Here is a 14,484-nt window from a genome sequence, read left to right on the forward strand (position 1 = left end):
GGGGCGAAGTCGTTTGAAATTGCCGTTGAATCGTAGTCAGAGGTTACCGGCATCTTACAAAATAATCTCGTACCTAGATCTCTTGTCAACGAAGCGACAAGAGATCTGGGTACGAGATTACTTACAAACGACTCAAGCAGTCACGAACTAAAGCAAAAAACCACTATAACATTATAGTCTCCATAGCCAACAACATCACTGACAGACGACCATTAACGACGCGAGTTATTTGATCAATCCGGTAAAAAGTTATACAGGGACGAAACGGGCCGAAAACTAGGCGACCTTTTCGGCGAACATAAGATGTTGAGATGTTGAAAGAAATGACAAGGACGCATCAAAACTAGTGGCTCGCCACTTTAATCTCCCCAATCACACTCCGGCCAAAACATGGCAATCTGCGGTTTCTCTCCCTTCACCATGGCAACACGGAATGATGTAAAAATCTACAGCAAAAACGTATCTTTCAAATTGGCGCTCTTAAACACTACTGAATCAACAAACGCTTTTCCGGCATTTACTTAATTTATCTTCTTTTTCGCGTTACCATGGTCCCACCCATAACATGGCTCCAGTTTTCGGTATTTAAACCATACACAACCCATAGTCCCCTGATTTGCTCTAACGAATGGCTAGCACTCGAAACTTATTCCAGATTATTTATTTTTTGAATCGTTTCCACCATATGGTAAGAGCACAACAGAGCTGGGCTCCAATTTAAGTGTGTCTTTATAGATAACCCACCCAACCCAGGAAAGTTGGCCACACCACCGGGGTCTACATCCCCTACTCTTTTCGAACAGTGGTGTGGGTTCTTTTACGTCCCACAAGAACCAGATTTTGTGAAAGTGCTGTGAGACGGGACCTACGGTTTTTCGTCCTTTTCGGAGAAGACCGTGTGAAATTCTAACCGTTTCCAGATGTCATTGCAAAGGTAGCACTTTCTTCTCAGTCACTGTAAAGACCGTAAGTGTTGGTCCGGCCGGGATTTGAACCCGCGACCTCCCGCTCGGCAGACCGGCGCTCTCCCAACTGAGCTAACCAAGCGGCAGTTGTCAACTTCAGCTTCTCTATTTCCCTACCGTGGCCAATCTGCCTTAATATCAAGTCATTTGACAAAACCAAATCTTTTTAAAATACAAAACATAACCCCTCGGAACAGGATGGCACAGCTGATTTTGAGTGACAACTTTTTTTTAAATTAAAAGCCCCGTGCAAACGAACGCAACATTGTTGGATGTTACATGTTGCGTCCGATTGCACACCCTGTTGCATGTTGTTGCGTGATGTTGGGAGTTGTTGCGCAAATTTTGAAACCGGTCAAACGTTTAGCGCTACGAGCAAACGGACGCAACAACTCCCACCATTGTTGGGCAAAGGTTGCACTTAGCTTAAGGTTATTTTCCTGAAATAGAACCTGCATTGAGAGGTTAAATTTTGAAATAAAATTTGGAAGTCCTCATACTCGTATATAGCTGCAGAACTGAGCAACTTGTATATGTTGTGGTTCCAGTATCCTTGGTTTAAATTTTATTTCACTCTGTTTTAAACTCATTATCATACCAAGTTATCATACCCAAAAACAAAGGAAAACAGAATTTAAACTAAGGATAAAATTGAACCACAACATATCTATACCCAATAACTCCTAAAATACCCAATCATATAATCATATTGGCAAAATGATAATATTTACGGGTACATGCTTAACAGGCTTCCGAAGACTGTTTCTTTTTCTGCACTGATCCATCTTTATTTCAGGGAAAGAAAGTTAGTGCTCATTTTAAAAGAAGTCAAAAAAACTGATAGGTCACCATACTCGTTTAGGAAAAAAATGAAGATTTTATTTACCTCTTAAGGCAAAAGCCTCCCTGTTTTAATATGCGCGAGCTAATAACGCGTAAAATTATGCGCAGTAAAAATGCGCAATGCAATACTAACTGGACTAACCTTATTTTAAGTAAAAGCAAGCTAAGAGAACTTATATATTGTTGACAAGTGATCGTTACACTACTTATATTAAGACCCATTGTCTCGTTGTATTAGTCCTTACGCAATATAGAGAGAGTTATGGATGAAACAAGTAATGCTGTTGACAAGATATGGTGTCCTCCACTAATCCCCGAAGTTTTTTTACTTTCCCCTGAATATAAAGAATAACGGATGAGTAACTCATGACATCGACATAGCTTAGAATAAGATTTTGGTTGTACCACTTACTCGTCGCTACGGGAAAACAAACACAGTCAGTATTCACCACTTTCAAACTACCTTCAAATGGCCTCCCCTCCACCTTCGGATTTTTCCGGGCGGGAAGCGGGGTCTGTATACTACAGGCTAACTAGGGGCAAGGACTAGCACAATCGGTTAGTGCGCGGCCTTCTGTGAGGGAAATTAAACTGTTCGATTATCAGGTGTGAAATCAAATCCTTGTTTCGACTTCTTTCCTTCCGTTGTAGCCTTAAGTAGCTTTAAATACCCGTAAAACGGAGCACTGTTGGAGCGACGGGATTAAAATGAGCGCACCGTAACTGCTGGCAGCTAATGTATACATATCTACTTCTGTATAGCGCTGACGTTCTGTCACCTGTGGATTTTCTATCCAGGGGCTCTTAAAAGAGAAGGTTCCTTTGTTTCAATGGTTGGCATTTTGAAAAAAACAACAAATACAACATTCTTTTACAAAACATAAGCTATCACTTTTACCTGGTTCATTGCACTGAATGTTACATGCTAAGATGATTACACCTCCTCGACGAGATTTAACATAGCCACTTAAAACTGCACAGGCTGCCTTCTTATCTGAAACAAAGAAATCAGTTTTTACAACACAATTTGCTGTAACAGCTGTCAAGCTTCAAATGTTTGGAGGCAAAACATGTTACATGGAAGTAGACCGCGCGCCTCAGGGAAACAACACAAACAAATAACCGCAGCATGCGCGCGAACTTGAAATAGATTCAAATAATTATCATGGGGCACAAGGAAAAGCTCACTCTCTCTTGGTTTCTCATTGTGTTATTAGAGTAGCTAACATCATTTATGTCTCACCTTTTTGCCAGAATTTTAAACACTTTTTGTTCGCAGCTAATCGTTGTTATTTGGTGACAATATGCTGCGAAAAACTAACAACCATTTTACAGGTACATCACGAAAGAGAAATCGGGTCACGGGGTCATTCTGTTTTTCCCAAGTTGTTGTTGTTTTTTTTTTCAAAATTCGCCATTTTCACATTTCCCATAGTACACCTTGTTTATCGCACAAAATGTTGCATAAGCATTGTCTTCAATCTCTGATCTCTTAATTTTTGTAAAACTCTATAATTTTTGTAAAACGGCTGTTCTGAAGAAAGTAGGAATTCTTAACTACAGCAAAGGATTCTGCTAACAAGTTTTGGGGGCCGCACCTTTGCTTAAATTTCTCCAGCCACTTGCTTTAGAATTTCCATATATTTGACTGCAATTTTCCCGGGAAATTTTAGTGGGCAGGAAAAAAAATTTACAGACAGATGTATAGAAAAATTTGAAAAGTGGTTCTAGCGCAGTTAACACCCTCAAATTTTGTTAGTAATATCTTTAGGACTGGAGCTTTACATTAGTTCACAATTTTTTTTTTCTTCAGAACAGCCATTTTAAGGAATTGTTCGACATTAGATTCTCATACAAATACTGTAATTTAACAAGCATTTGCCTACCCGTGAAGATGGCTTCCAAAACCGTAATGAATAAGGTCTACTGTAGGCAATGCGAAAATAGTGAATTGTACGTGCCCCTTACGGTTACCTGCGCAATTAATGCATCCTTTGTAGACCGCACTACGAATACTAAAACTGAGCCAAAACGTTATCTTTGCGAAACCGCAATGAGTTGTTCCGAGTGAGTCCGGACCACAATCTCGAAGCTGTTGTCTCTGAATGCACTCTGTTTCATTATCTGCGAAACACTGTTGGCATCGTGATGGAACAGAGGCTGCTGTTATGAGAACATTGTAAGAAAGGGTTATGTAGATGCACTGTTGTTGTTGTTGTCGTTATTATTATTATTATTATTATTATTATTATTATTATTATTATTATTATCATTATTATCAACAACTATTATTATTTTTATTATTGTGGTGCATGCTTCACGGCAGGTATGTCAATGCCGGAAATTTCAGTCCCATCATATATATCAGGTCGCAAAAAGCTGCCTCAGAATTTAAGGACTCTTCCGAGGATCTTTGTTGATCCCAGCAAGACTGTTCTTTGAAGTGCACCAAGTCTATTCCAACATTTATGTTTCTCAGGTAGTCCTTCAGTCTCTTCGGAATAGTACCCAGTGCTCAGATAACAACGGGGACAACTTTTGCACTCTTCATCTTCCACAACTCTTTAATCTCAACAGCTGTTTGATGTCCACCCTTCTGTCGCTAGGGCATACAGTATTAATGATACATGAGGAAATTCTTGTTCTGTTGTCTACAAACACGATGTCAGGGCGGTTGTGATCCAGTTTCTGGCCAATTTGTATTGAGAAATCCCAAAGTAATTTGAATTTCTCATTATCCTCAACATTCTTTTTGCCACTTGTTACTCCTTTTAGAAGTAATGGGCGAAAGAGAGAACGGGCGCGCGCAAGGGAGACACGCGAGGGGTGAGGGAGCGCCTGCCCGGAAGGCCCATGAAAATCGTTTCCGGCCCCAACTAATTAACTGGTAGCCCTCTCCCCTCGCGTGTCTCCTTCTCGCGCGCCCGTTTTTTCTTGTGCCCACTACTTCCAAGCGCCTGCTACGCAGGCTACTCCTTTCAAATCCATGTTGTTTGCGCCCAATGTAAGGCCCTAGCGCGTTTCTGTTTATATTTTTTCTGTGCCAACTTTGCATGGGCACTCGGATAAAAGGTGACTTCTTAGGGCCGTTTATATAAAACGAGGAAAAATAACACTCGTCTCATACAAGAAGTGTCGTAAATAAGAGGCAAACTATCCCGTATAAACGGCACATTTCGATTGAAATGTAGCTAAGACGCGTCTTATCTAAGAACAGCTCCTAACACGGTGTTCTTCGATAAGACGCGTCTTAACTAAGTCGCGTCTTAAGGTGCCGTTTATGCGAGATAGTTTGCGTCTTATTTAGGACCTGTCTAATGAAAGACGCGTCCTATTGTTCCTGTATAAATAGCCCTACTGTCTCATCTTGTTGTGGGCACATACGGCACAAAGAGTCTTTCTGTGACCTATCTATTATTAGATAGGGACACAGGGAAACCCCTTACTTCTGTCCTGAGATCTCTTTTGTTTCGCAGTTTGTTATCAGTTCCCAGGTCCCATCGCGTAGCATTACATGAAGCGAAATGAAATGTGGTTAGCACTCATCTCCATACTCCAAACTGGCATGTCCCTCTCAGTGGCTCTCACAAGACATTTCCCTTTTCCTACATAAAATTTCTGTCTCTTGAAATTTCCGCTTGATAAAATGTTCACGAAAGTCTAAGTTTCTTCAATAGTTTAGGGAAAAAATTCCAGGACGGCAAAAATCTGAAGCCAGTAAAAAGTGCAGGTCCTAGCTAACAAAGCAAGAAAATTTTGTTTTGATGATAGAGAGTTTATTTCATCAAGAAAGAGGGCTATGGACAGAAAGATATTGACCTTCTATTTTAATCGACTCTCGATTTATGGTGCTAGCAAGGCAGACCTTGTTGTTATGGATTGCTTTCTAACGAGATGTCATCACGGACAAACTAAGTATTTATGGTCAATCTGACAGAAAGCTTTCTGATAAAACTAGCAAGGATGAACACCATCCTCTATGTTCTACTTTACCGACTGCAAAGGACTCTTCTCAAAGGCTTCGAAGAAACATACTTCAGCTACCTTTAGTTAACACTGAGCGCTTTAAGAACTGCTTTGTAAATAGGCTATGCTTAAATTAATAATTAGCCATATGATTCTACTTCAATGAAATTTTTAACTTAACTTTAATTGTTTTGACGTTTCTAACTCTCTATATGTATTTTATAGATTAAACAATCATCATCATCTGCAAAATTGTGGAAAGCTCGATCATGAATGTGAACAACAACAGCTTTCAAGGCCTGTCAATTGTCGAGACTTTCGAGAAATGGGCCCCTTCGGGGAACTTCTACAGAAAGGTGAGTCGATCGAGAATCCCGGATATCACAAAAGTCAATAAGCGTTATGGAATAATCAATGATAACTGTTCCGTGCCTTCTAGGAGGAGGAAAAGTGTGGGAAAATTTTCTGTCGAAAAGAAAAAAAAAGACGTTTTTCATGAAATCAGCAGCAGATGAAACTTTCGGGAATAAAGAAGAGAACATTCATGATGTACTTGCCCCTTGATCCTTCACTTTTGCGAAACCTAAGAAATAGTATAACAATGAGCAGGACCGTTTACTCGCAGTTTAACTTTTTTTTTATATCAAGTTGAAGACAATTGACTGTACCTCGGGTTTTAAAGTTCCCTTGAAACAGTTAGTATGGTATTTTATTACACGCATGCGCAAGTAAGTCTGAATTATCATAAATTAATTTTTGTTACCTGGTGGGAATACTCTCACTGCGTCCTGTGTCAAACTTAACTTCTGCGTGTTACAGTTACTGCTATCACAACACTCAATCTCGCATTCAAGCAATGTTACACCGAAAGTTTTTAGGTAACCACCAAGAGTAAGGCAAGCTGCTTTTTTATCTAAAATAAAAAAAAAGAGGGTTCAAACTGTGAACATCGTAGTAATTGATGCCTATAAAATCAACGAATACAGCCGGATGAAAGGTAACTGAAATTGAGTGTACATATACACACTCAGTGATCTTGGTGTTCTAAGCAGTCGTTTTGCTCGTTATTATTCAAAATATTTAACAACTGTTCAACTGGGGTGAGTTGTTATCCGCCAAGGCCAATGAATCCCTCCTTAATTAGTCAGTTAGTCAGCAAATGAATTCGGGTTTTTCGTCTTTTTCGTTTGGCACATTGTTACGTGCCACTGAGGTAAAAACTAGAAATAAACAAAACCAAGCGTGCCATTCATCAGTGATACATATATACGGAAAAAAAAACATTAAAGCATATTTTATTCAAGACCTACAGTTTCTGCCCTTACTGACCTCCCTGGTGGCAAATAAAATATGAAATATTAACAGTTAAAAGTCACTGTTAAAGCAATACAATAAATGTTATTTACCCGAGCAGTTAAAACATCCACGAACTTGATACACTGTCCTGGACCAGTATCTATCGCATCTGTGTAAAACAATCAGGTAAGGTTTATATGAAACTAGAGAAGGAGTGTTTCATCTGATATACTGGATATCCGACACCCAGAAACAAGTTGAAAAAAAAAAAACTTCAACTTAAACTGATTTGAACCCATCGAGTGTCAACTTAAGTGAAAGCCATCGTTTCAAAATCTGGGAACTTTTTGTGATCGAACTTTCTTCTCGGTGGAGACTCCTGGCGCGCCTCATCATGAATTTTTAACGAGTTTGACTTTTTATAATTATCACAAAATCGTTGAGAGGGACTTTAGAAACAAAGGTGACTTCGCATCAAAATTAGACCGTTCAGTTACTCCAAGAATAAAAACTTGTAACTACTCTCTTTTGGATGGGATGCCAGTCTCTGAATTATTTGCGGCATACCTGACCCCATATATACCCCTTTACACGCCTGAGTGTAGATTCAAAAACCAATAACTTTTCATGTCCGATCACCATTGACTTCATCTCTAGAAGGAGATAGGATCTATAATGGCCTATACGGGGAGGCTCTGCCCGAAACGGGTACCTTTTTCAGGCTTCAGAAATATGAAAGGGTAGGGAAATCTGTCATTTCAGTCTGTAAAAAATCCAAAAGGGCTAACACATGTATTTTATGGCTGTGAAAAAGTCGAAAACAAGTTTTGGTTTAGTGGTTTATTCATATCTTTAAGACCCTGCATTTACAGCAGTTTAAAGACATACAGAATTGTAAACTATAAAGTATACAAAAGGGGTACCTTTTCTGCCAAACATGGTACGTAAAAGGGTAAGGGGTTGGACCTCCGGGAGGAGACTCCCCGTATAAAAGTTGGTTGTGTACCCCCGGGCTTCATCGATACACCGTGAGCCCATGATAAGTCATCCTTCTCTCGTACATACTGGCAATATCCCGAGAGGAAGTTACAGGGTATATATAGTGGATGGGGCGGATGTGCACTGGCTAATGTAAAAAACAATACTTTTTGTGGGTTCTATAACATTGTTAACGACGACTAGGAATTAAACAATTTCTTAACTGTTTCATTTGTGATCCTATGGATAAAAATTTCGACAAAACAAGTTACAATGAACACTTAGTGACTGGTCCCGTGGAAAACAGTTAATTTTGTTTCCCGAGAATCTCAAAACAAAATCAATTGTTTCTCTCGGGACTAGTCTTCAAGTGATTTGTTATATAGCCCTGACGTCATAGATTTTGCAACGTCGCCCGCTCAGAGATTTTGGAGGGAAACAGGTTCATTGTTAGATGTCATGTGACCTCGAAGTATCCAATGAGGGGCAAATAAGGTGCATTATGGGAGATGTGCAAATGGCGTATATAACACATGAATTTATTTTCATATTATTACCTTCATTGCAATTATCACCAGTGCAACACTCAATTTCACATTCCAGCAAAGTTCCAAACTGTGTTTTAATACCGCCGCGAATTGCTGCACAAGCTATTTTTTTATCTGTAAGAATCATCACGGAATTAAATTAATACAGTTGCCGGAAAGCTTACTTAATAAGTCATTTTCTAGTTCCAAAACCTTCCCCTTTCAAAACGAGGCTACTTCCAAAACTTTTCTTGTGAAAATTAAATTAATTCTATTTGCATGAGAATAAAAAATCATTTTCATATTAAGGGAGTCATACTTAGCCTCGCTTTGAAACAGAGGCTTGGGGCAACCCGATAATGACTTATATTATTGCACGCCTAACCACCGCCGTAGGCACTACGATTGACCAAGTATGCGACGAGTATGCCACCTGCTAAATGAGACCCTACATTAACAATTTACCTCTGAGACAGCAAAAGAAAATTCACACCCCCACGCCCCCACACCCCCATTCCCACTTCCTTACTTTCTCTGGAGACTAACCTGAAGTGAGTTACGAATTAGTTAAGGTCAAGTCTTTAAATTAAAGTTACACAAGGGGTTATTTAAAATAACATTAATTAATATTTACTTTTTAGCTTAGAGGTTGTGCTCTTCCGCCTGGGGGTTCGAACAGAGAACTTGTCTTTTCCTTGTAAGCAGGGTGTAAAGGTGAACAATGATACTCGTCCTCTACATCTGTTTTGCATAATCGGGCAGATCATTTGATCATAGGGTAGTAAATCTTAGGGCTAAGAATCAGTTTAGCTGTTTATTGTCCTTTCTCTGTTATACTAATATACTAGTTTTCTCAATTTTTGCTGAGATAAGTAAAGGATGTATTCTTAACGCCTTTTTCTTAAATCTATGGCGTGTGAAATATTCTGATGAAATTGTTTTTAACACAAAATTCCACCAACCTGCACAGTTAATGCATCCTCGTAAGATGCTTTGAGATATCCTGCCACCACGCTGCTCGCGATATTTAATTATAGCTGACCCACAGTGAGTTGTTCCCAACGAATTAAAATCTGTTGCACATATCTGTGGTCTTTTTTGATAACTGCACTGATAGGGGTCACCTCCGCGACAACCCAGACATTGTTTTGTACCACCGGAAGCTGTCACAAAGAAAAGGAATCATATATTAAAGATCTTGCCTTATCACATGGTCAGTATTGTAGATTGATTGATTTATTGATTGATTTAGTTAGTCATTTTTTTCAATTTCGACACATGGCCAAGTAATCAATATCTGTCAGCATGAGGCTTTTTTGCTGTTTGAGTCGAATTTTGAATGTACTAACACCCCTGAAACAGTTGAAAGGACTAGTGCACTCCAGAAATGCCATTATTTTTCTTATCACAAATAAAAAGATGACAGTGTGATTCAGGGGTTGCTGACCATTCTCTGAACCTTCATAACCTAATCCTTAAGAATTTTTTGCCCAAAGATTGTAAAAAGTCAGCATTGTGAACCGCCATTGTACATCGTCAATGCGTAACATCATTCTTTTTAACGTATAATCCAAATAGACCCTTTTAGCTTGCGTTTTCCGTTGTCCCAATAAAGCTCATGCTACGTTACGCTAAAAAATACTGATTTTCTATGAAACTGTTTTGTTGTTGTTGTTGTTGTTGTTTTCCTGGCCTGTTTTAATTTCCATGAAAGAGGAAATTCCCGTAAGAACATCACATGACTTACAACGGAAAAAAGAAAAAAGATACAAGTGAAGGAGGTGAGTTGGTGACTCTCAAGGCTGAATTTTTACATGTCTAGAAGAAGAGGCTCGTACAATAGGCTGCGGTCTGTTTTTAGAAGAGATATTTTCGTTTCCTTGCAACGCGTTAATTTTTGATTTAAAGTGAATTCATTGAATTTTTTCTTGCAAAGAGTGACTTAACTTTTGGAGTATTTGTGTGTTACACTCTGCGCCAACCTGCGAGCAGACGGCCCCCTTTTGCCTTCTTGAGTGTGGAGGAGAAAAGTAAGACTCTGCGCACGCCTGAATCGCGTCAAGTCTTTGAAGTCGCCGCAGCCCAAACTTCTAAACTGGTTATAAATCTTGTTTTATCTAGTCAAACTACTTTCTCAATTGCGAGCATCCTTTTATTGATAACCAATGGTCATAACTGGGCCCGCTGTACCAGGCGCACGGCTATTAGACCTGGGTTCGAAAATGTATTCCAGCAACAAGCAGCGGATGCAGCATATTCTCAACAAAGATCTTACTCGATTCAAACAGAGTCTTTCTCGAGTACGCCAAAACCGAACAAGTGGAAGAAAGGATCCGTTAATAGAGCGACGGTTTAACAATAGCGAACAGTTAACAGAATAAGTTAGTCTAAGATCTCTAGTTCCTTAAAGGGATAAAAAAAAAAGCTAAAATATGCCATTTGCAAATCTCCCATAATACACCTTGATTGCCTTACCCCTCTTCCCCCCCCCCCCCCCCCCAAAAAAAAAAAAAATTCATAAGCATTGTCCTCAATTTCTCTTGGGATGACTGTAATATCTAGAAGAAATAAACAACTAAAGTCATTGAAAAGTTTGGGAGGCAAACAAGGTTTGTTATGGGAGATCAGTGCAACAGGCGAATGAAATTATTTTACTACCATTTGTTAATTAGCTCATTTCTTATTCCAAGAATAAAGAAATTCACTGATGCCGCACAAGGTTAATTCTGAAGCTGTCATCACTACTACTTTTTGTTGGAGACACTTGCATTAATAGTTATAATCAACAAAAATATATGAAGTCGAATCCGGCTGATGAAGCATCATTATTAATAATGACCTTCAGTCCAGTTTCGAGCACATCGTCAATTCTATAGGGAACATTTAAAATTAAAAAGTTTATTACCGTCAGGGGAAAACACAGTTACTGCATTTAGCGACAAAGACGGGAATTGAGTGTTGCATTTGCTTGAGGAGCAGCATTCAATCTCACATTGCAGCACGGTGCGACCTCGTGGCCTTAAAAAACCTCCAATGGCAAAACACGTCGCCGTCTTATCTGTAACGGGGAGAAGTTTTGGTTTAGAACAAATAGACCAATGATAAATCAATAGAACTTACTTCCAAAATAGAAATAATGAATAAAGATTTATGCTGCAACTATTACACAACTCAAACTATAACCAGCTTTCCATTATGGCCAGCTAAGAAACGTTTCTCAGAGTTAAGAAATCCAACTCAAGGGGACTGATTTAGAGACACCACTGTAATTTTCTAAAAGGTTAAAGCGGTCCTGGACGTGCTTCATTGAATGTTTCTCTAAAGGGACTATGCGCGTGGATATTACTGCAGTTCAAGGTCAATTCTGTGCTAAAGTTAGTCATTACTTTGTGTCTTTTAATAACCCATACACAAAATTCTCCTGCAGAGTTATGAAGAAGATGTCAAACACTTCATGAGGCAGCACTAACCATAGTATTTTTTTGTGATTTTTGCAAGCATAGCATTGAACTTGAAGAAGCTGGCCCATCTTTTTTCAGTATCAATCCATTTTCATCCTTTCCATCTGTTGCAACAGAAGGCGGGAAACAGTTTTGATTCAATGCCTAAATATAGTCTGGACCCAGCCTCGTACCCAGGTCAGTTCGCGCTATCCGAGTTACCGAACGAAGCTTGGAATAGGTGACGTCACGTCCGAAATCACCGAGGACGACTGGGAACAAGGCTGGTCTGGACCATTATTCTTGGAATTCAAATCAATTCATGCAGAAAAATTTTAGCTTTTGAAAAAGACAGCAACTAGCGTGACATGGCCTCTTTAAACTTGGTGAATAGTTGATTGTATGATATACAAATTCAACATAAGACAAAATGACGTCTTTCCGTATTTTGTAAACTCGACGGAAACATAGCGTTGCTTATATCCGTCACATTTCTGTTCTGCGGAAACATTGTTATCTAGTGCAAACATTAACCACAAGGGACTGCAAAGGACCGCAAACGAATATGCCGAAGAACGTAGGATCTATAAAGACCTGGGGCCCGTTTCTCGAAAGTCCCGGTAACTTTACGGGCCCGAAATCAAATATTCAAATCGAAATATAAAGAATAAGAGCGCGGGTCCTGGCTAACAAACAACTCCATTTTGTTTCATTAACCGACAGTTTTATCACGTTAGATGCAAAACTATTGAAACCGCGATCTTTAATGTAGACGGAGACAGCTTACCGGGCCCGTTAATTATCGGGACTTTCGAGAAACGGGCTCCTGATCAGCAAAAATAATAATGTAGACATATTACATTCTGCAAGCAGAATACTAGTCTAATACTGCAATGCTGATCGTAGTACGTGAAAATTAACTCTGTAAGACATCAGCACGACACCGAAAGAAACGTTTCCGTCATGTACCCGCACTGGAAACGATCGATCATGTTTACATCACATTTCTGTTGTTGCATTTCAGTTCTTTCTTGTTTCCGTTATGTTTCCGTTGACATATTTCCGATTTTTTAAAACCAAAGATTTTGAGAAATTTTGTCTTTGAAAAAATAGAGGAGTATAAAAGTAAAAACAGTCATAAAAATGGATCCAGGCCACCGCGTGCTCTCTCCTGTAAGCAAAAAAAAAGTGCTAAAAAAGATAAGAATTAGGCTGTTTTTAGCATGCAGGTTATCCACTCGCGGTTTTCGTAACTTCTAACACCAATTACTCTTTTTGTCAATCGCCAACTGACAAAGGCGTTATATATAGGACTGATCAGAAGATGTTAAGGGAGTGTTGAAAAATGCCGCAGAATTGATGCGAGGCACTGAGGTAGCAGACGGCAAGATCAAAATAGTACAGACTGACAACTGTTTTTACCCATGTAGGTTTCAGCGTTCAAGGAACCGTTTGTAAACGATAGGTACCATTTCCGGCGGCCCGTTCAGTCGTCTTCGAAATCCTGACATTTGTAGCTGGTAACAACCAAATTCTGAGCAACAACCAAATTTTAAAAGGTATTATGAGTATTGCAGACTTCAATGTGTCCACTTCGCACTAATATTTTTTTCTGATCAGGTCTTTTTTTATAGATCCTATGTTGCCCGGCGTATTCGCGTTAATTTGCGGTCCTTTGCAGTTAATGTTCATTTGTTACATTAGGAGTATTATCAGGCAAAACTTACCAGAACAATCGAAACATCCTCGGAATATGCCAGTCCTGGTGACGTTAGTTCCATAGTCTACATATTTTATTGCCGCGGTACCACAGTGAGTTGTACCAAGGGATTCTTCACTGGTTGCGCAAGTTTGGTCTTCTTGAAAACGGATACAATTAGCTGCATCAAAAGATCCAAGCCCGCAAGAAAGACACTGTGTTGGTACAGCCCCTGTTTTAGCAAATTCAACAGTAACTGACATAAAGCTATTTTCAATTCTTAGAGACACTAGACTGAATTGGTAAATCTTTAACTGTCTTGATTTAGAATTGCAATCAGGTCATCCTTTCACCGCCATTCTCCGAAAACATGTGCCAGATATCCAAATAAGTAAATAAAATTAGTATGTGTAATCAAGTGGTGACGAGTGAAATTAGGGAACAATTTCAAGAATCTTTAGTCCAAATTCTAATAATTTCCCAAGCCTTTTACCTATAAGCTTAAATTTCATGGGAGACAATTATAACGCTTTTTTTAGAATCCTTCTTGGCGTCAGTTCTTGCGTGTGCTTAGGTTTTCTAAAGCGTCTCTTATATATTCATTCATAACATTCTAAAACCTTGACGCCATCTTCGCCCTGAGACATATACGGAACGTTGCGATGGCAATTTTGTAATTTCACGCGTAAAATTATAAATTAGTATAGGTAATAGCATGATTTGTAGTGATATTTGGCATAAATACCACGAGTGATATTTCGAAATTGTTA

At 39.2% G+C, this 14,484-nt stretch overlaps 1 protein-coding gene across 1 annotated transcript; it reads right to left on the reverse strand.

Moving 5' to 3' along the window:
* Nucleotides 1-2,068: 2,068 nt before the first annotated feature.
* On the reverse strand, nucleotides 2,069-13,977 carry LOC140931441 (uncharacterized skeletal organic matrix protein 2-like). The gene is made up of 5 exons (XM_073381258.1): nucleotides 13,743-13,977; nucleotides 9,538-9,738; nucleotides 6,538-6,687; nucleotides 2,707-2,802; nucleotides 2,069-2,226 (listed from the first exon to the last, which is right to left on the reverse strand). The coding sequence occupies exons 1-5, from the start codon at nucleotides 13,975-13,977 to the stop codon at nucleotides 2,069-2,071; spliced, it is 840 nt and encodes a 279-aa protein (XP_073237359.1).
* Between the last annotated feature and the right edge of the window lie 507 nt (nucleotides 13,978-14,484).

The sequence above is a fragment of the Porites lutea genome, chromosome 3, assembly GCF_958299795.1.
Source record: "Porites lutea chromosome 3, jaPorLute2.1, whole genome shotgun sequence".
In the NCBI taxonomy this organism is placed as follows: domain Eukaryota; kingdom Metazoa; phylum Cnidaria; class Anthozoa; order Scleractinia; family Poritidae; genus Porites; species Porites lutea.